General features: G+C 36.7%; 1 protein-coding gene across 2 annotated transcripts in view; it reads left to right on the top strand.

The window, feature by feature from the left end:
* The window catches only part of POLE2 (DNA polymerase epsilon 2, accessory subunit), a 28,150-nt gene extending 13,635 nt beyond the window's left edge, over positions 1 to 14,515 (top strand). Inside the window, exons 7-19 of one of the 2 annotated variants that reach the window (XM_032481969.1) lie at positions 112 to 195; positions 828 to 884; positions 1,315 to 1,363; positions 1,993 to 2,065; positions 5,383 to 5,555; positions 5,925 to 6,014; positions 6,187 to 6,241; positions 6,728 to 6,787; positions 6,875 to 6,952; positions 8,505 to 8,613; positions 9,500 to 9,676; positions 11,453 to 11,520; positions 14,393 to 14,515. In XM_032481969.1, coding sequence (XP_032337860.1) covers positions 112 to 195; positions 828 to 884; positions 1,315 to 1,363; positions 1,993 to 2,065; positions 5,383 to 5,555; positions 5,925 to 6,014; positions 6,187 to 6,241; positions 6,728 to 6,787; positions 6,875 to 6,952; positions 8,505 to 8,613; positions 9,500 to 9,676; positions 11,453 to 11,520; positions 14,393 to 14,411 — 1,092 coding nt within the window. In that variant the 3' untranslated portion in view covers positions 14,412 to 14,515. The remainder of the gene's footprint in view (positions 1 to 111; positions 196 to 827; positions 885 to 1,314; positions 1,364 to 1,992; positions 2,066 to 5,382; positions 5,556 to 5,924; positions 6,015 to 6,186; positions 6,242 to 6,727; positions 6,788 to 6,874; positions 6,953 to 8,504; positions 8,614 to 9,499; positions 9,677 to 11,452; positions 11,521 to 14,392) is intronic. The other variant, XM_032481970.1, reaches the window with a different exon arrangement.
* Positions 14,516 to 21,065: the final 6,550 nt, after the last annotated feature.

The following is a 21,065-nucleotide window of genomic DNA, read 5'->3' as shown; positions in this document are numbered from 1 at the left end:
GATAGGTATAAATACTGAAATGTGCACTCAAAATTTATTTATTAATAAAAAGATTAGTTTCTTAAAAGAACATAATTTTAGTCTTTAAGAATTTATTTCATTTTATTTTAGCTTAAAACAATAGAAACCCTGTTGGGCTGTACAACCAAAATCGGAGATGTGATTGTCCTTGGAATGATAACCCAGTTAAAAGAGGTAAGTTAAACTTGATAAACATCCAACTATTATTGTCAGCCTTCAGACTGATAAAATGTTGGTTACATATCGCATTTCTACAGAGGCTACAGAAATGTACCCTTCTCTGAAAGTGCCTTTCTCAGTCATGGTGTAACCTCTTCATTTGCACTTGGTTTCCTGAGTAGACATAAGGAAGGAGTGTCATATGCAGTCCACCAGTTTGCATAGCCTGAAATTAGTCCCCCAGTGACCTCTGGTTGAACTGAGAGTACTAGATGTCTGAACAAGCAAAGCTGCAGACCACATCCTGGTCCCGGGGAGATGATTTTGGCTCTCTTGGGTGAAGGCACCGGGTGAGGCCCTTCTTATGGCAGCCAGCCAGTGTGCCTCTTGCCATCTCTTGATCGGCAGTGGTCATTCTGCAGGTACCTATCAAGTATGTATGAGAAATCTGAGTTTCAATTAAGTAATTACTTTGTGGTCTCCAGACTAGTAAAGGAAAAGCCTGGACTAGGAATTAACTAATTTTTTAAAAATGCACTATACTCTCTACTATATTTCTGTTGTCAAAATGGTCAGTATTTTAATTATTTTGTCATAGTATTCATTTTTATATAAATGTGGACATATTTCTTTTAATTTTTTTTCAGGGAAAATTTTTTCTGGAAGATCCTACAGGAACAGTGCAACTGGATCTTAGTAAAGCTATATCCTTCACTTTTATTTTTCTAAACTATGTTGCATGAGTTGGGGAAAATGATTATATATCATTCTCAAATTTACCTATTTGGGCTCCCAGTGTAACTTCCATATGGTGGTGTAGAAATTTAGAGATATAATCCTAAACAAAGACAAAAAACCTTTAATTCCTCCTTATTTGGAGAATCCAGACAAATCACTGAGGAAGTTTATAACATGCGAAGAGTGATCTATACTATCAACAGTACCAGGCTACATCTTAGAATCAGACGTGGGGATATTTAAACCTAAAAGTTTGTAAGCTATGATATATTCACAGTTTTAAATATGAAGTCTTTGAATTTATTATTTGGAAGTCCTGTTGAGTGCAAGATGTATGTTGACTTTATCACCACCTCAAGCATAGAAATAGAATTATTTTCCTTAATTGTTGTGTACCAGTTCCATAGTGGTTTATACACGGAGTCATGCTTTGTCTTAGCAGAGGGTAAGTCAATATACTTTTTCCCTGTCCTCCTCCTCATTCTACAGTAAAGCCATTTCTACATTGGTTAAAATATGTTAACATGATATAATTTGGGAGAATATTGATTATGAGAGCATACTTTTGACAACATTAAGTAACTCTCAGATGGCTGACGGGCACAGGGTTTCTTTTTGGGTTGATGAAAATATTCTGAAATTAGTGGTGATGGTTGTACAACTTGTGAATATACTAAAAACCACTGAATTATATACTTTTAAAGGGTGAATTATATGATATACGAATTATATCTCAGTAAAGTTAGGCAAAAACAGATTTTACATGGTCATAAAATGAAATATTTCTTAATCTGTATACCTATCTCTCTGTACTCTAACGTGTATTGTGAAATAAAAAATGAGAAAGTTTTACTTCTAAATCTGTTACTATATCACGAATTTTTTTATACAACTGAGGCTGTCTCTGAATCTGAAGTTGGTATGTAGCTAAGTGGGATTGGCAGATTCTGTAGTTAGTTGCCTGGGGATGAGATGATGATCTAGCATTACTGCTTTGTATTCTATAGTTTTATCATTTCAAACAAGAAGGAGAATTGGACAAATGAAAGTGATTCGTTACGTATCTCTTTTCAGGTTGGTTTGAAGATCAGGTGTTTCATGTCAATGCCTTTGGATTTCCACCCACTGAACCCTCTAGTACTACTAGGTATGAATATGTTTGACTGAAGCTCTACGTGAATTTTGTAATACTATGATTGTGAGATCATTGGCAGTAACAATTGTAAGATAATATATCATATCTCAGTTACTACAGGGCCTCAGGCTTTGTGGCAGAATGCAAAATAATGGAAAATGAGAGTTAAAAGACTGGGCTTTATATGTAACTGAAAACTAGTGAGTTGCTTCTAGATTACTTGCAATAACATCTTTGTATTTGACTTTAACCGGGACAGATTTCCAATCTGTCAATCTTATTTATCTAGAGGCCTGATGAGAAGTTCAACTGAGGTAAAAGATAGGAAAACACTTAGCAGAATATAATTCCCATGGTAATATAAAGTTCTTATTTTTGTATTTTACTGAGTGAAAGTTACAAGAGGCAGAGTATATAGCTCTTTAACAGAAGCAAAATCATTATAATATTACAGCTCTTCCAAAAGGGCCTTCTCTGAGAGGAGTGAGTTCCCTGTCACTCAGGGTGTTTGAGCAGAGTCAGAATGATGGTGTAGAACTTGTAGCTGGTGTCCTGCTAGGTTGAATGTAGTCTACAGACTTTTAGGTTTTCCCCTTTGAGGTGTTAAACACATTTTAAATTAATTTCCAATATTTAAAAGTTAGTAGATTTCTTATAAAAGGCTAGATTTTTAAGTTCTCTTGAACAATCAGATCTGGTGATACTGCGCCTGAATTCTCACCTGAAACAACTGTACTGCAGTGGTCGCCCACCTTGCGCAGGTATGCGTGCACACCCTCACTTAGACCTCGTCCGCTTCAGCTGGCTGCTGTTTTGATATGTAGTATTACCTTCCTGGAGCCTGTAAGCATTTGAGCTTGCTACCTCTGGGGGAATTAAAGTCGTTGCCTTCTGATTTTGAGATTCCATGATGATTTCAAGAAGAAGTGTAAGGATTAAGATTTTAGTCCCAGTATGCCTGTGTGAATCAGGTGCCAAGGCCACGTTTGCCGGCTGGGAGTTGCTGGCAGGGAGCCCTTGCCGTGTACCTGCTCTTCCTGTTGAAGTGATCCTGGGGAAAGTGCTGGTCACACCACAGAGAATACAAGCCCTCATCAAGCCAGCTCACTTCTAAGTGAATGCTTTTAGTGCTAGTTTGTGACTTTGCATAGCATGGGAGGGGTTTGGGGGACTATAAAGCATAATTGCTGTTGTCTTGGTGTTTTAGTTTAATATATGCCTCAAAATTACTACTTTGGAATGAGAGGTATAATCAAGGAAACTGGCTCTGAGTATTACCATTCATTTCAGTTTAGCCAAGAGATCACCATTGTAATGTCTCAAATAATCTTCCATTTAAATTATCCCATTTTCTCTAAATTGAACTGTTTTTGTGTGTTTAGTACACCAACAGACTGGTATGAGTTGTCATAAAGTACAGTAAGGTAAAATAATCATTTTCAGATTAGGATTATAAATTATTTTTCTCTTAAAATACCTCCAAGGTAAAGTTCAGAGGGCTGTATTCTGGTGGTAGTCAATGGATTCAGCAACAGGGTTTTTTTTTTTTTTTTTTTTTTAGTATTTTTTATGAATAAAATACTGTTTTAGGGATAAATAAATACAAGTAGGTCTCTACAAGATCGTCCTGTCCCAAAAGGATTTATGCTGACCTATTGCCTTCCCACCGTTGCCTAGTTTATCATATAATTTTTTTAGGATAGAGATTTGCTGGGATTTCATTACTGTGTTTCTCTCTTTCACTGGTACCGGGGATGTGACTTGTGTTTTCTGAGTTCCTAGAATCCCTAGACTTTTTCTTGGGAAAATAGGTACTGCCAGGCCTTCCTCTTTCTGTCTTTGCACCTTATATTCTGTGAATCAAGGATGGAAGATGTTAGAGTTTTAATTTCTGAAGAACCAGTTTAATAGGTATTTCTATGATGCTTTGGTTTATGCCTGGGTATATAATTGAAATCATTATACAATTATATCAACTTATTTCCTTCCTGTGATAACAGCAAAATTGTGACTTGACACTGGCACCTGTTTTGGGGATGGCCTCAGGCTACTCACTTAACACCTGAACCTCATTTTCTCTTGTAAAATGAAGAAAATAGAATCTACCAATATGATGGTTTGGGTTTTTTCCTTCAGGGTTTAATATTAAAATCTACCTGATATATTTACATATTTCCCTTAGGAGCAAAGTTCACTATTACCTACTGCAGTGTTTGCAATGACTTTATAGAATGTAATTACAGAAAATAACAAGAATCAACTCTAACAAGATACGGACACATATTGAGAGTTTCTTTTTATGTGTGAATATGTACATCTACATCTGTTCCCTTTTTTGGGACACTAAAAATGGACACGTACTGTACATTGCTTTGTAACCTGCCTCTTCATTTAATGATATGCAGTCAACATTTTCCATTACCATGAAATACTCTTTTTGTTACATGATTTGTGACATTCGGCACATATATTTTGTGAGCACATGCTATATTGCCAGGCTCTGGGCTAGGTGCTGGATGGGCGAGATAGACATTAAACCATCAGCCAAATAATTAACTGATTATAATGGAAAAGAATCTGAAAAAAAAAAAAAGAATGTGTATAACTGAATCGCTTTGCTGTACACCTGAAACTAACACTGTAAATCAACTACACTTCAATAAAAAATTGAAAAACACAATAACAAATAATTAGCTGATTACCAATTTGATACGTTCTATAAAGGAGAAGTGCAGGGTCCTACAAGTGTGTGTAATGGGGAGATCTGACTTCTTCTGGGATCCTCAGTGGGGGGGCCTCTCTAGGATTGTCCATTTGAGCTGGGAACTGTAGGATGGCAGCCAGTGGAAGCAAAAGCAGTGGAGGCTGGGAGTGCAGAAGATTACTCCAATTTCCTACTGACCCTTTCTTGGCAAGCTTTAGGCTTCCTTTCAAATTTTCACAATTCTAGGATGAAGGTAGACACCTTTAATTTCTTAGAACAGATTTCTAGAAGTGGAATTATTTGGTCAAATGACTAGCACTTTTTTTGAGGCTTTTACTAGTTATTATTCAAATTGATTACCTATTTCTCCTACTTTCAACTACATAGGAAATTACTATTTATTTTAATCTTTGCTTTAGTAAGTTTTAAATGATACAGATTGTCTTCTTACTTTAAATATTTTGTTTACTGCTTCAGTTTCTCACTTTAGAACATTTAAACAAACTTGTTTGTTTTTTAAGTGCTACAAATAATATATTTCCATGGTACAGTTTACCTTGATGGGAAAATAATCTCATATCTCCAACAGAATGTAGTTGATAATAATTATGTTATAATTACCTAGGGCATACTATGGAAATATTAATTTTTTTGGAGGGCCCTCTAATACATCTGTGAAGACCTCTGCAAAACTAAAACAACTAGAAGAAGAGAATAAAGATGCCATGTTTGTGTTTGTATCTGATGTTTGGTTGGACCAAGTAGAAGTACTGGAAAAACTTCACACCATGTTTTCTGGTAGGTGTCATTTTTTCTATTATTTTTTGAACTCTTATGAGTTCATGTTATCAAGGGTGGGTAACAGGTCAGGCTTTGGAGTTTGATAGAACTGGGTTTCAGTTGCAGCCGGGTACCTTGAGCAGGTTACTTAATCTCTCTCTCAGTTTACAGGGATATTGTGAGATTAACCATGCCATTGCAGGGCCTGGCACAAAATAAGTGTTCAATAAATGGGCACTATTATTATTTTTTTATTATAATAAGCTATTAAAATAAGGTATTGTTTTTAAAATAGTAAGGCTTTATTATTAAAAACTAATGAATAAAAGATTTTTAATTTGATTTCTAGGCTAAAAAAGTGATGTTCATTTATTCTTTTATTTTTAGGTTATTCACCAGCACCTCCAACCTGCTTTATTCTGTGTGGTAACTTTTTATCTGCACCATATGGAAAAAATCAGGTTCAAGCTTTGAAAGGTATTGAGGGTCTATTTATAAGTGTTAATACATTTATATAAACTAAATTGATAAGAAATAATCTATAATATTTTAATCTCATTCAAAAGATGTAGGGTTGTATCTAACTATATAAAATTTGATTTATGTGCATTATATGCAAATTAAATTTAATATCCCTTTAAAATTTTAGATTCCCTAAAAACTTTGGCAGATATAATATGTGAATACCCAAATATTCACCAAAGGTAATGATTTCTACTACTGTATTTTTTTATTCAGTTTTATTTTAAAACCACAAAAAATGAATCCTAAGTTTTATCAGTGATTATTAAGAAAATAGAAGAAAAAGTTGAGAAAATTAGTACAGCTAAGAGATAAAATTATCTTCATATCACAATAATGTATGTTGCACTCTAGTCGAGATTTATAATGAAAAATATAAGGGAAGAATGATAATTTCAAGCATATTCTGAATTTCTTTTTTTTTTTTTCAGTACATTTTTCCCCCTTTATTCTGAATTTCTTGGTGACATTACTCTGAAGGTCTAGAGCTGCACTCTTCAATATGATAGTTATTGGCCACATGTGTCTCTTTAAAGTTAAATCATTTAAAGTTGAAACTTAAATTTTTAAAAATTCACGATTTAATTAAAGACAATAACTTGGTTTTAGACTACTGGATAGTGATGCAATAACATTTTTAGAATGAATTATGTTGAATTTTGCTACAGTAGTCGTTTTGTGTTTGTACCTGGCCCAGAGGACCCTGGATTTGGTTCCATCTTACCAAGGTAAGTTTCATTCAGATATTTGCAATAGTGAAGAAAATTCTGTGAAATTCAAAAATATATACTATATCACGTAAATTGTTTTTATAGGCCACCATTTGCTGAAAGCATCACTGATGAATTCAGACAAAGAGTACCATTTTCAGTTTTTACAACTAACCCTTGCAGGTAAAATATTAGTATTTTGTATTGTATTTTTTCCCCTTTCATTTAAAAATTAACTTGTTTCTTAAAATTTGTCTGAATTTTTATTGTTATGGGATAAAAAGAAAAAATTTCTCTTTATTTGAGCTTTCCCAAAACTTTACAAATATTTTAACTATGTTTAAAAAATTCACTAATACTGAATTTAGGAGGTTGAATCATGGATAGAGATTTAAATAGATATTCCAATTACACATCCTTGGAGAAAAGTTACAATGGGAAAATGAAAAGATTACACATTTACCATATGTGCCAGTCGCTGTGACCATAGGCTCTTACTGAGGGAATACCTCAGTCTTTGGTTCACCTCTTTTCTACCTCCATTGACTCATTCACTGACCTTATCTAGTCGAAAGGCTTGAAATACCCTCTATGTATTGACGACCCTTGCATCCTTCTCCCAGACTCCAGACTCACATATCCAGCTGCCTCCTTCTCCCCTTGGATGTCTAATAGACAACTTCAGACTGAATTTCTGACCACCTTCCCCCATTAGCCCCCACCCTGTTCTGTAGCCTTCCTCATCCTAGCTCATGGCACCTTTATCCTTCCAGTCGCTCAGCCCAAACTTCGAGGTTTCTCTCCACATGCAGGCTTTCAGGGAGTCCTTCAAAAATTTGAAGGAGGACTTCAACATATATCCAGAATCTGGCCACCTTTCTATCCTCCCCCCCCGCCTCTGCGTTCCTCTGCCACCTTCCCTAGCCTGAATTACTGTAACAGCCTCCTCACTGGTCTCTAGCTTCCACCCCTGCCCCTCTGTGGTCTATCCGTCACACTGTCGAGTGATCCTTTAAAATGTAAGATGTACCCAGAAGGATGGGACCCCTCATGCTGTTCAGTAACAGCCCCTTATCCTTGCAGTGGTAGCCAGGGCCCTGCATGTGACCCCCTCTTTCCTCTGTGATTTCCTCTCCTACCTCCTCTCCTCACCTGTTGCAGCCACTCCAGCCTCCTTTTATTCTTCAGATGTGCCAGGCATGGTTCATCTTAGGGCCTCTGCTCCGCCTGTTCCCTCTGCCTGCAGTGTTCTTCCTCTGTATGTCTGCCTGACTCTCTCACCTCCTTCAAGTCTGTGCTCAGATTAAACTTCATTATGAGCCCTACCTGTTCTGATCCTCCTGTCTAGTACTCCAGCCTTCCAGCCCTTCCCTCTCCCCAAAGGATTCCTGTTAACTGTTTCCTTTTTGCCATATACTTAATCATCTTCGAACACACTATATAATTATCATGTCTATTGTACATTTTCCCTGATCGCCCTCCCCTAATAGAACGTAAACTGCATGAGAGCTGGGATCTTTCTGTTTTGTTCGCCCATCCCTAAAATAGTGCCAGACACATATGAAAAGCTCAGTTAATTACTGTCAAATGAATGGATGAATAGATTCTGGTTGAATTTTTGCTGTGGTGAATGGTGGGAAGTGGGCATGGCTTTGTATTGTAAAACATTTTACCTTTAAAATTACCTCATATTGTGATCTGAGGAAGTCAAATTCAACTCCTGTTTTCATTTCAGAATTCAGTATTGTACACAAGAAATTATTGTCTTTCGTGAAGACTTAGTGAATAAAATGTGCAGAAACTGTGTCCGTTTTCCTAGTAGCAATTTGGATATTCCTAATCATGTAAGTTTAAATGTCTTCTTTATTAAAGTATCTTACATGTTGCATTGTATAAAATTTTGTTCAGCCACTTAATCACTTGCCCTTTTGTTGTTTTTATTTATGGTTCAAAGTAATTCGAACATACTTTTGTCAGTAAGGAAATTTTGTGTTACTAGGTCAGTATTTCTCAGTTTTCTTACTAAGGTGTCTCCTCATGGACAGAGAAAAACCCAGAACAAGAAGTAAATTTCTTTGGAGCTTCCCATTTTATTTGTAAAATTCATATAAATCTTACATTGTTGTTCTCTGTATATATTTATTTAAATAAAATGTTCATGTTTATCATGTTTATTAAATAATTTCATAGTCTATGCTCACATCAGGAGGATGTGTAGTGTTTATCATGTTAGCTTCAAGATTCCTGGCATCCAAAAAAAAAAAGATTCGTGACATCCAGTTGTCAATCACTGGTTACATGTATTCTCATTTGTGAGGTATGGAAGTAGATCATACAGAGCATTTTTTGTATTTATTATATAATACTTAAAGTGTATGTAGGCTAAATATATATTCTTGGTATTACTTAAGATCTGGAATTATTTTTAGATGAACAGCATTAATAAGTGAGTTCACTAGGCAGCTAAAAATATAGTTGCTGCAAAGTGACTATTTGAGGGAGTAACTTTTATGATATTAAATGAAAACTCATAAATTTCTCCTAAAATACAGGATAGTTAATTTCATTTTATATCAGTGTCCCCAAAGCTCTGTGATTCAGTTTTCCCAGTTGTTTCTCAAATCTTCTAAGTCTCTTTGGTAATTAGTATTTAATTTGAAATTCTTTGTTGCTGTTTTAGCTTCTACAAGTGAACTGAAGTTTGTTTTGTTCTGTATCATTCTTTTGTAGTTTGTAAAGACTATCTTATCCCAAGGACACCTGACTCCTCTACCTCTTTATGTCTGCCCGGTGTACTGGGCGTATGACTATGCCCTGAGAGTGTACCCTGTGCCCGATCTGCTTGTCATCGCAGACAAATACGATCCTTTTACTTTGACCAATACTGAATGCCTCTGCATAAACCCTGTAAGAACGTAGTTAACATTATGTATCATACTTAAATTTAAAACATGTTTAATCAGTTACTGTTGAAAATATAAAGGAAACATTGACTTAATTTGATATAAATACATTCTTAAACTTTCAAAGGAGCGTGTGACTATAAAGTAATGTGACTTTTTCTTTTAAAAAAAAAGTACCAAAGGTTATAAATGCAAATGAGTATTTTCCCCTTCAAAGTAACTTACCTTGACATTCCTTTCTGGAAATTACTTCCAGAGCCCATATCCCATTCTCTTTAAACATATTAATGGTACTTGTCCTTGGAGGATGATTTTTCTTTTCTTTTCTTTTTTTGAAATTGCCCAAATCCCAAAAATCTAAGTCTGATGAATGTGGAAATTCTTATTGGGACACAATGTACTATTTCATTTTTATGCAGAAACTTGAAATTGCTTCAGAATCCTGTAGTTGCTTCTGAATTTCTACAAAAGTATGATCGACTTTTTGAAGTTGCGGAATTTTTGCTGCATACACGTTACTGTTTATGTCAAACAAGTATCTTTACTAGTGATTTTTAATCTGTATGCTTCCTTGATTCTTGTGAATTTTAAACTTTAATACTTTGTTTCATCTCGGTCATTTGTGAAACATCCTCCCTCACTGTTCGTTACTGCTTTCCTCAAACACATTAATTTTGTCCAGCTTCCTGTATCACAGAACTACTGACATTTTGGACCAGATGATTCTTTGCTGTGGGGCACTGTCCTGTGCACTGTACAGGGTTTATTTAGCACTGTACAGTGTTTATTTAGCAGCATCCCTGGCCTCTGTCCACTAGATGCCAATAGCAACCCCAGTTATGACAATAGAAAATATCTCCATATAGTTGCCAAATGTCTCCTAGGGCACAAAATTGTCCCTTGTTGGGAACTACTGCTGTAAGGATGAGCATAGTCAACTGATTTGGTTGCACTGTTTGAAATTTGTGGCCTGATTTTGTAGAATCTTTATTCACATTTCCATATTCTTGTCACAGTGATGCTATTTCCTTATTTAAATTGAACTCTTTGGGCGTTCTCATAGTTAATACTCTGTTTGCATATACTTCATTTTTGAATTCTTCCACTTTCTTATCCTGTAAATGAATAAACCACCACGTCCTACACCATCATTATATCTTTTTTACCTTATTTATACCTTTTGGGCAAACCCTAAACTTGCTTTTGACATTGCTTCATCCCTGCTTGATACTTCTTCCCATTAATGAATGCCTGCAGTGGGCCAGGCATTGCATTAGTGCCAGGGACACAAGGACTGAAAAGACGGAGTCTCTGCTCAGAAACTTTAGTTTAGTAATGGACAGACAATTGCATGTGTGACTACTGTTTAGTTGCTTTGGGGGCACACTGGAGGAATGTTACAGGTTGAAATCAAACCCAGATTTTCACCAGGGAGAAGAGCAGGAAAGATTTCCTGAACGTGATGTTTGAGTGTCTTACATGCTTTTTTAGCATCACCCAGTACTGTTTATTCCTTACACTAAGTAGAACCACTTCTAAGCATTTCCAGTCACATCTGTTAGCATAAGACTATCTAGTTAACTTGAAAGACTTTTTACTTCTAATGCAGATATTTTATAGTGATATTTTTTCTTTATAAAGATCATGCAAAGCTCTGTCTCATTACTTTATAGTCACATCTGGTAACATTTTTAAGTCACGAGCAAGGAATTTGATTAAAAAAATAGGAATTCTTTTATAAAAGTTGAGTATTCACTTATGGGCATTTTTCTCTCCAAAGGGCTCTTTTCCAAGAAGTGGATTTTCATTCAAAGTTTTTTATCCTTCCAATAAGACAGTAGAAGATAGGTAAGTGTGCTCTCAGGAACAGCAAGAAACGGCTGTCTCTTGGTAGAATATTGCTCAAAATCGGATGTTCTGTAGGTGTGCTGAAATTGTTTAAAATGTCTACAGTAGCCCATTGGAAATGTTCTAGGCTGAACTTGCTGTGTTCATACTGTGTGACACAGAATTGGACGTAATTGATGGCACGTTTGTATGAAATAGGTAAGAACTATTCTCTGAGAGACAAGCTGTGGAGGTGGCCAGTTCTTTCACAGGCTGGCCCCTGGTGATGATGTTCCTCTGAGAGGTCAGCCTTGCCCTCCACATGGTTGATTCTCAGAACTTAGGTAATCTGCCTTAAATTGGCAGCAAAGAATTATGGGGGACTGGATTGAGGGTGATGATGGTGAGGGGCTGCAGTGGCAGAGGGGAGGTCTTGGGGAAAAAAAGAATCCCCCGGTGGGTAGTGGTTTTCAGAGGCTGTTCTATAGACCACCTGCATTAGAATCCACTGGGGTCCTTGTTAAAAATATCAAGTTCCAGGATCCCACCCCAGACTCATCAAATGTCTCTCTAGCTGTAGAACCCAGGAATATGCATTGTCAACACTGTTTCCTTTAGATTCAGGCATCCTAATGTGTGATTTCCTAGCTAATTGTATTTTGAAAAAGCTCCCACTTCCAGTTAAGAACCATAACCAAATAACTACCCTCCGGGTTCTCATTAGAGAATATAATCTTGAACAGCAGCCTAAGTGTCTTTTTTTCTTTCTATTACTAATATATTTATTCAAATAAAAATGAATACCAGTATATGATAAAAATTGGAAACTGCTGAAAAGTATAAAATTGAAAAGGAAAAATACTTCTGCTTTCTAACCCTGAAACCACGACTAACAGTTTCTTATATATATTTCTTGGGAAAAAACCTTATGCATTATTCCTATTCAGTACTCATGGAGGACTGAAGTCCATTTACTTTTTGAGATATTCTAAATTTTATTCTTGGATTCACTCATTTGACATGTATTTGACTCACTGTATTCCAGGCACTGCTTACTTTTTGGAATATAACCAGACAGACACTCTTCATAAAGGTCACCAATATTCTAGATTCTATTCCATAAATCTAACATGTGTTTGACTTTACCTAGCCCACACTGAATCCTTAAAAAAAAAAAATTGATTTGAAATGACTTTAGCTAAGGGCAAGTGCTCTTACCCAGTCTCACCAGTCCCTGTTGTCAACAGTGATTTTATGACCCCAGGGTTATGTCACCCCTGGAACATATTTTTTCCATCTTTAGGTTGACTTTTACTGAACTGAGATTTGGTATAAACTTACAGACACAGAAAATTTACTCTGCTATGAAAACCAATAGTGGGCACTTTGAACAGGTCTCAGGACAAGAGAAATCCGTGTTCCAAGCAACTGTTTTTATCTTGGTGAAACTATACATCTAATAGATTCCCTTTGCTTTAGCTGCCAGAAGCACAGCCAAACCTGTATCCCACCTGTAGCTGCAGCTGCAGAGGAATTAATGGCATAAATGTTGGCTGCAGCTCTGTCTTCATCTTCTTTTCTGATCTGTATTTTTTTCTTGCCTGAATTTCCTTATTCACTTACTTTTATCTTTTTATTATATCTATCTCTGTAAACCACTTTATATTCTTGTTTTAATGAGTTGGGATATAAGTGAACAAACCACAATAGGAAATTAATTGATTTATTAATTATGCTAGCACAAGACACTTCAGTTACATTGTGCAATGTTCCTTGAGTGCCATGCAGAATTTTGTGTTCTGAGTACAGTAAGTAGATTTCTGACGGTTCCTTACACATTGTACTGGAAGTCCCTTATGTGCCTGTCCCTCTTAAAAGTTTCTAGCATAGTCCTTGTCTTGCAGTTGGTGCTGTCTTTTGAGCTGAAATGATTGGTCCCTTTAACTTCTGTGGACTCAGATGCTAAAAACCCTTGACATAATTTCCAAACTATATTTCCAAACAAAAACTGTACTGATAATTTCAGGAACTTCTTCAGTGCTGGGTCAAACAAGTTGATGTGCTTTTATTTCTGAGAGAGAAAAAATTTCAAGATAGAATGCTGATTAGTTTCTCCTAAGAAGAAATCTTTTCTTAGAATATTTGTGGAATCATATTGTAGAGTTAATCACAGAAATATAGCCAAAGTAGATAAGGGTAACCCTATTTCAACATGTACTCCCAAATACAGTTGTTTTATTTAAAAACACAACGTTGGCGATGTAGGGGAGAAACACCTATTCTCATGCAAAGTTGGTCAAAATAAAAAATGGTAAAAACCTTTATGGAGGGCAATTTGACAAGATTTCTTAAAACTTCAACGTCATATACCAGCAATTCCACTTTTAGGAATATATCCTACAAGTATATTTTGGCTTATGCATAAAAGTGGGTGCAGTTATGTTTACTGTAGTTTTTATAATAGAAAAATAAATAGTTTAAATGTATATGCATTTAAAAGTTGTACTTATTTAGAACTTTTCTAAATTATGTTAAATTTCAAAGCCATAAAGGGATTAGTTTTAAAAGTCATAGCTAAGTATAATGTATTTATTATTAATTGAAAAAGAGCATAGAGTAGTGTTCACTGTATCCTACCACTTGTGTATGTGTTTGTAAAGCACTTATTCCCTTCCACATGCTTATCTATGATTAGACTATAAGGATATACAGTTGCTTCTGGAGCGCAGAAATAGAGTATGAGACTGAGTGACTTTTCACTGTGTCCCCTTTTGAATTTGGAACAATGTGCAAATTGACCTATTTCAAAAATTAATTAACTAAAACTAAATATTAAGGAATGTACAGTAAGGTTTCCAAAATGTTTAATTTTATGAATATTTTCTATTTTCAGCAAACTTCAAGGTTTCTGAGATTCTTGAAGACCATCTAAAGAAACAGAATTTACTAATTTTCTGCTTGATTTTATATTTTATGTAATTTTGATATTGTTACAATAAAATTATGGTAACGTTTAGAATGTTCTAAGTTTCTATTTTATGAAAGCTTGATATTAACTTACAATAAACATGATGGTACCCTACGAAGTTTTATAGGAAAAATTTTTCTGCATAGTCTTTTAAGAAAAATATGAAATTGTAAAAATATATAACCTAAGTATACACGTGCATTTAAAAATTAAAGTTTCATTATTTCTGTACTAGTCATATGCTAATGTTCACCATAAGAATCCTAATAATATATTCAGTAATGTCAAATTGTTTAAATTTCAAGTCACAGAATTTATTGATAGTGAAAACCTTTGTTTCAGGATAGTACTATGATATTCATTACATAATTACCTTTTGGCCCTAAAATTTTAAATGTGTTAAAGCCTATAGTTTTTACATTTAGGAGACATAATATTTACTTTGAAGCAACATGTTTTGCTTGTTTGGGTGTAATCACTCAACACCACCCTCTAGGTTTTAGTTTATGGCATGGAGATAACCCAGAAATGAATCTGAATGACAGGAAATGGGTAAAGGTACAAACAGCGTTTCAGATATAGGAGGAATCTCATTACAAAGAGCCTGGAATAGAAGGTGTTTCTTTTGTGGGGGGTGGTAATTAGGTTTGTTTGTTTGTTTGTTTGTTTGTTTGTTTATTTAATTGGAGGTACTGGGGATTGAATCCAGGACCTTGTGCATGCTAAACATGCACTTTACCACTGAGCTATGCCCTGCCCTGCCAGAAGATATTTTTTCAAAGAAAATTAGCTTTTTGTGGAAGAGACATTGATAAAAAAGAAAAGTGAGGCACTGAAGGAAAATTCCTCAAGATATTTTATCTGAATGTTGTGATAAGTGAATTAGTGCTTAAGGATGAACTGGTAATTTGAGATGTGGTTTGAGGATGGAAACTTTGGGGAGAACGTTAGAGAAGCCTGATGTTCAAAGAGTAAGATTTAGCTTTAATTTCAAGAATAGTCTGGAAAAATTGAAGCTATAGATGAAACAACTTAGAAAGGCATAGTTCAAAGGCTACTAGTTGCTTGGAAAAATTTACAATTTTGGGCCTTGAAAGTGGTAGTGAAACAGACGCTGCAAGGTTGCTGGTCCAGTTATGAGAACCACAGAGCTACATCTGAAAGATTTTTTAAGCAACACATTTAAAGCCTAGAAGGACAGGGTGCATTTAGGGGTTAGCAAGTGAAGTGAGATGAAGCAAAGCAGTTAACAAGGAGCCGGTAAGTTGCCAGAGCCAGGCAACAAGGATTAGAGTAAGAGGAGATAGGAACTAGAACCAGGTGGGGATCAGCCCCGGCTAGAAAAGGAAAGGAAGCTGAGGTCTGGAAAAGGGGGTAGCAGAGGAGCAACAGTGAAAGGGGCTGCTGGACTTCTGCTGCAGGGAAGGTCAGGTGGTGTGCGGCTACTTGGTGTTTCATCAGCTGACCTCACCACAGAAATCTGGGCATGAGGCACCGTCATGTGACAATATGTACCTTACCGTTAGGGGCCAGGCAGATCACACAAGACAAGAGTGGGTTAAGATTTCTCTGCTATGACAAAAGCCAACAGTTGGTCTCAGTGGGGAGACCATGGGAAGTGCCCGGGACCCGCTTCAGCCAGTGGTAGCCTACGTGGCCTCACTGGAGAAATCTGCACTTTCATCCTGATTTTCCAAACACTGTACACTACTTTAAATCACAGCTTACCCCCAAAGATGTGATTACAGACTGGATTGTGCCCACGAACTGCTGCTTTCTCTGCCTTAGCAAAGAATTTAATGTTGTGTTTTCTAAAATCTCTCTACTAAGTAAGATGAGCTGGGTCCCAGTCGTAGAATTTACTGTCCTCTAACGGTGGTAAAGGACAGCTCAGAGAGGCAGAGTAAAATAAAAATGGGGTGTTTCATTCCGACCCTGTGCACATTCGTGTTTTCTGTGCAGTCTAGGCCCCACCAACCGAATTCATCCAGTAAAGCTCCACTTTTATTCTTACACTTTGGGCTTCATTTTTGGGCAGGCCTTCTGAATAAAAAAGGTGGGGGGAATGGTTGTGAATCTCTGTTCTGATTCTTTAATGCCTGCAGGTAATGTTTACTGCTTATTATTAACTGCAGCGTAATCCCCATTAAGTTTACCATTACCTTTAATTTATATAGGGAGCTTAAATAAGTTGTCCAAGGTCACAGAGCTGGTGAAGGGCAGAGCCTAGTTGACCCAGGTTATTTAGAGCCCCAGCACCACCCAACTCCGACTGTCACACCTCCCTGTACCTCCTAACTAAACAGTTACCCTCCCTAGTCCACACTACTGAAGCTATACAAGATGATCTGTCTAGAGCTATGCTTTAAACTGGGGGGTAAGCCCATTAGTGGGTTAAAATTAATGGGTCACAGAAACCTAGAAAATTTTGCTGTCTTAAGTATTATTTCCCGATACTGTTGTTTCAGTTATGTGATAGGAGTTGGCATGTTCCATCAGAGCTGTCTGACTTGCTTGTCATGAAGTCTCAGGCCATCTACTCTGGCCCTTTACTTTCCAGCAGAGTTGTCTTCTTGCTGGCATTTGAAAAGATCCCAAGTGCAATGTTATGGAAGGATAAGGTAAAGGAGTTGACTCTAAGGGGTTGATGACAGATAATGGCCTTAACACACAAAAGGCATTCATATTTTAGTAAGGACAGCCTTTCCTCAATGTATGAATTTCACGCAAGAGATCATTTGTTTGGGGCATCCTTTTCCACAACTCCACACTGTCTTTTCCTAAACAGGTTCTTTGGGGAAAGGTACTGTCACATAGTAAGAAACTTGGCAAGATGGAGGGCATGGATCTATCTTAGAGATGCTAATGAAAACTAAGAGCCCTCTAACTCAGAAAAACCACACGCATGAGCCTGCCCCCACACAGTATTTCACATATAATTTCAGAGGGTTCAGGAACCCTGAAGACCATGCTCATTTCCAAATAGCCAGGTGTGGTCTGTTGTCATTTGTGTAGTATGATGTGTTCACGTGTGGAAATGCCTTTGAGATGACACTTGTCCTGAATCTTGAAGTTACAAAGGTAACTCAAAATAAGTTGAAACCTGTCACTGGGTATGTTCACTGACACCAGGGTCATGACAGAAAAGGATGAAACTTTATACATCCCTCACATGCTTTAAAGATCTACAACATCTCATGCCTCAGAGCCATTTCAGATGAAAATCTTTAAGACCTAAATGATAGAATATTTTATAACTTTTTATTAACAAGTTCATAATAGAAAAACTAGGAGATAGAAGCAATCATTAAGAAAAAAGTTTTAATGACCTGCAATTCTACCACCAGAGATAATGTTAATATTTTGGTATATATCCTTCCAGATGTTTCTCTATGTGTACATTTTTTCCTATAAAAATATTTTGGAATCATACATCCTAAACTTGCTTTTTTCTTTACTGTGCTATATTCATTCACTATATATCTGAGTGCCTAATATGTTCCAGGTACTGGGGGACTGAGTAGTAAAGCAGAAAGGCAAGGTGCTCGCCTTCATGATGCTCTCCTTTAAATGGGGCAAGCCACACTTTAGAACAAGAAAATACCAAACGTGAACCATGGTGAAAACGAAAATCGTATGGACAATTTTAGATGAAGCATTGGAGCTGGGTGAAGCATGATAGGGAGTCACTAAGGTGACATTCAATTTCTTGAGATTCAAAGGCCTGAGCACAGGCTGCCCAGGAGCAGTGAGTGTCCACCACTGAGGCTGAAGTAAAGTGAATGATGGGGGCGGGGGGAGGTGTGGAATTCAGTGATGAGTATGGGAGGGTTAGGGTTCAAGGCATGATGGGCCTTGCAGACACAAGTAAAGAATCTGGATGTGGGACTACCGGAAGGTGTTCAGCAAATCTGGTTTTAAAGAAGATCACTAAGGCTAGTGTGTGGAGAAGAGATCGTACAAAGGGAAGAGCTGCAGAGGAAACCAGTCAGGAAGCTATTGTAGAAGACTGCGATGAAGTGGCTCAGACCACACAGGGAATGAAGTGCATCTATTTGGGGTAGGAGGAAACAATAGGACTGGGTAACTGAGCGGCCGGCAGGGCAGGGGTGGGGAAAGAGGAATCAAGGTTACACTCAGGTTTTAAACTTAAGCAGCTGGGTGGATGGTACTATTTACTGATGCTGGGGAAATAATAGGTTTGAGGGGGAAAAATCAAGATTTCTATTTTGAGATGCCTATCAAACAGCCAGGTGGAGGTATCTAGTAGGCGATGGCTGAGTCTAGAGTTTAGTAGTCAGGTCTAAGTGGATAAAAGATTTTGGAGTCACGAGTCTCATTCCACATGATTTTCCTGAAGGCAAAGGGTTTTTGTCTAGGAGTACATTTAGAAATGTGTAAAGTGAAGTATAAAATTTATAAGTCCCCTATCATCAGTGTACATACAGCTCAATGAATTTTCAAATGGCACACCCTGTCACCAATACCAAGATTAAGAAATAGAACATTATGCTTGCACCAGAAACTCACTCCTGCTCCCCTCTAATCACAACACCCTACTTCCCCTCAAAAGAATAGTCACCAGGGGGGACGATATAGCTCAGTGGTAGAGCGCATGCTTCGCATGCAAGAGATCCTGGGTTCAATCCCCAGCACCTCCATGAAAACTAAGTAAACAAACCTAAATGACCCCCCCTAAAAGGATCATCACCAGCCTGACTTCTAACAGTGAGATTTATTTTGCCAGATTCCATTTATTATATAATGGAATCATATGCAATGTATTATTTTGCATGTTTTCTTTCATGTTATATTAGTGATACTCATACACAATGTTCATTCATGCCCATTGTATGAATATACACATTTTATTTATCCATTCTATTATTGATAGGAGTTTGGGTAGTTTCCACTATTTATCTATTACAAACAGTACTGTTATGAATATACAAATTCTAGTACAGGTTTTTTGATAGGATATGTATGTGTTTTTGTTGGGTATATATAAGTAAGGACTAGAATTTCTTAGTCATAAGATACACTTGGTATTCAATGGCAACTTTTCAAAGTGACTGACCCAATTTATACTTCCAGCAATATGAATGCCAGGTGCTTCATGTGCTTGGAGCACAATGACTGTTTTGTTCCAGTGCCTAGAACAGTGCCGTAACTTACACACCTACCTATATATATAGTAGGCACAGTAAGTGAGCAATAAGTATCTCTTGAAAAAACAAATCTGAACACAGATGGCATTTTAAGCTGTGGGCTCGAATAAGATCATATTTGAAGAAATATGATTAGATAAGAGGGCTGATGAACAAGCCCTGGAGAACTGGCAGAAGAGAAGCAAGTAAAGGAGGAAGAAAATAGGAGCGCACAGAGTTCCGTAAACCAAGAAAAACGTGGTTTCAAGGAAAGGGCAGTCAACTGCTCTGGATGCTGCCAAGAGATCAAAAGATGAGGACAGAGCTTGGGAAAGGAGAAGAGTCAGGAATTCTGTTTTTGGTCATTCTAAGTCTGAAGGGGACATTACATCATTCAAATGGAGACCTCAAATGGGCAACAGGCAACGGGATATAGATGTCTGAAATTTAGAACCTGGCGTTTGTGAGTATAAATATCTTTGTGAAGGAGAGTAACTGGAGAAGAGACAGGGTCCCAGCCTTAAGGTACTTCCACATAGAAGCTGAACACAAGTAAACATCCGCAGAACCGACTATGCAGTGTCAAGCAGCTGATAAGATAGGAGAGAAACCTGGATGGTATCTGGTCACTGATGTGACATTAATTGTGTTAAATGTTGCTGAGAGTTTCAACAAAATGAGAACAGAATGATCGCTGGATTTAACAACTACCAATTAATAACTACCCCAGTCAATAAATATTCTTCTGTAACATGAGTTTGAATGGCTGCATAGAATCCCATTGTATAGCTGTACCAACCAATCTCATGGTTGAAATCTTAGATTCTTCCCACCCAAACCTTTAGAATCGTAATGTTGCCTTGAGCATGCTCTTATGAGATGGAATTGCTGGATCACAAAAATATGCACATTCTAAAGACTTTTTACACAGCTACCAAACTACTCTCTAGAAAGGCTTTATTAAAATCTACTTCCAACCCAAATACAGTAATTGTTAAAAAAAAAAAAACAAAAAAGCTGTACATTTTGATAGGTGATATGTGGTATCATATATTTACATTTTTATTATTAATGAAGTCATAAGTTTTCTGATATTAGTTATTTATGAATAGCCTGTCCATATCTCTTGCCCCGAATGAGAACTGTAAACAGGGCAAAATGGTGAAATATCTACAAGATTGAAATGCTGGTTTAGTGAAATGAATAAAGCAGATAAACAGGTTGGAATCACAACGTTTGAATTCATTGTGACTTTGGCCAAGTAACTTCTCAGGTCCTATGTTCTTGTCTGTGAAATAGAGATCAGGTCTACCTTGAAGTGTTACGAACAATGAATACCGTACATAAATGCTGGAAATTATGACAATTATTATGATGGTTATTCTGCAGAAGTAACTGCACCATGGCACAGGAATCTAAAAAACGCACAATGTTAGTCTGAAGAAACTAAG

The sequence above is a fragment of the Camelus ferus genome, chromosome 6 (genome assembly GCF_009834535.1).
Source record: "Camelus ferus isolate YT-003-E chromosome 6, BCGSAC_Cfer_1.0, whole genome shotgun sequence".
Lineage (NCBI taxonomy): Eukaryota > Metazoa > Chordata > Mammalia > Artiodactyla > Camelidae > Camelus > Camelus ferus.
Note: the sequence above shows the minus strand (reverse complement) of the source record. Positions and strands in the feature narration are given on the sequence as shown.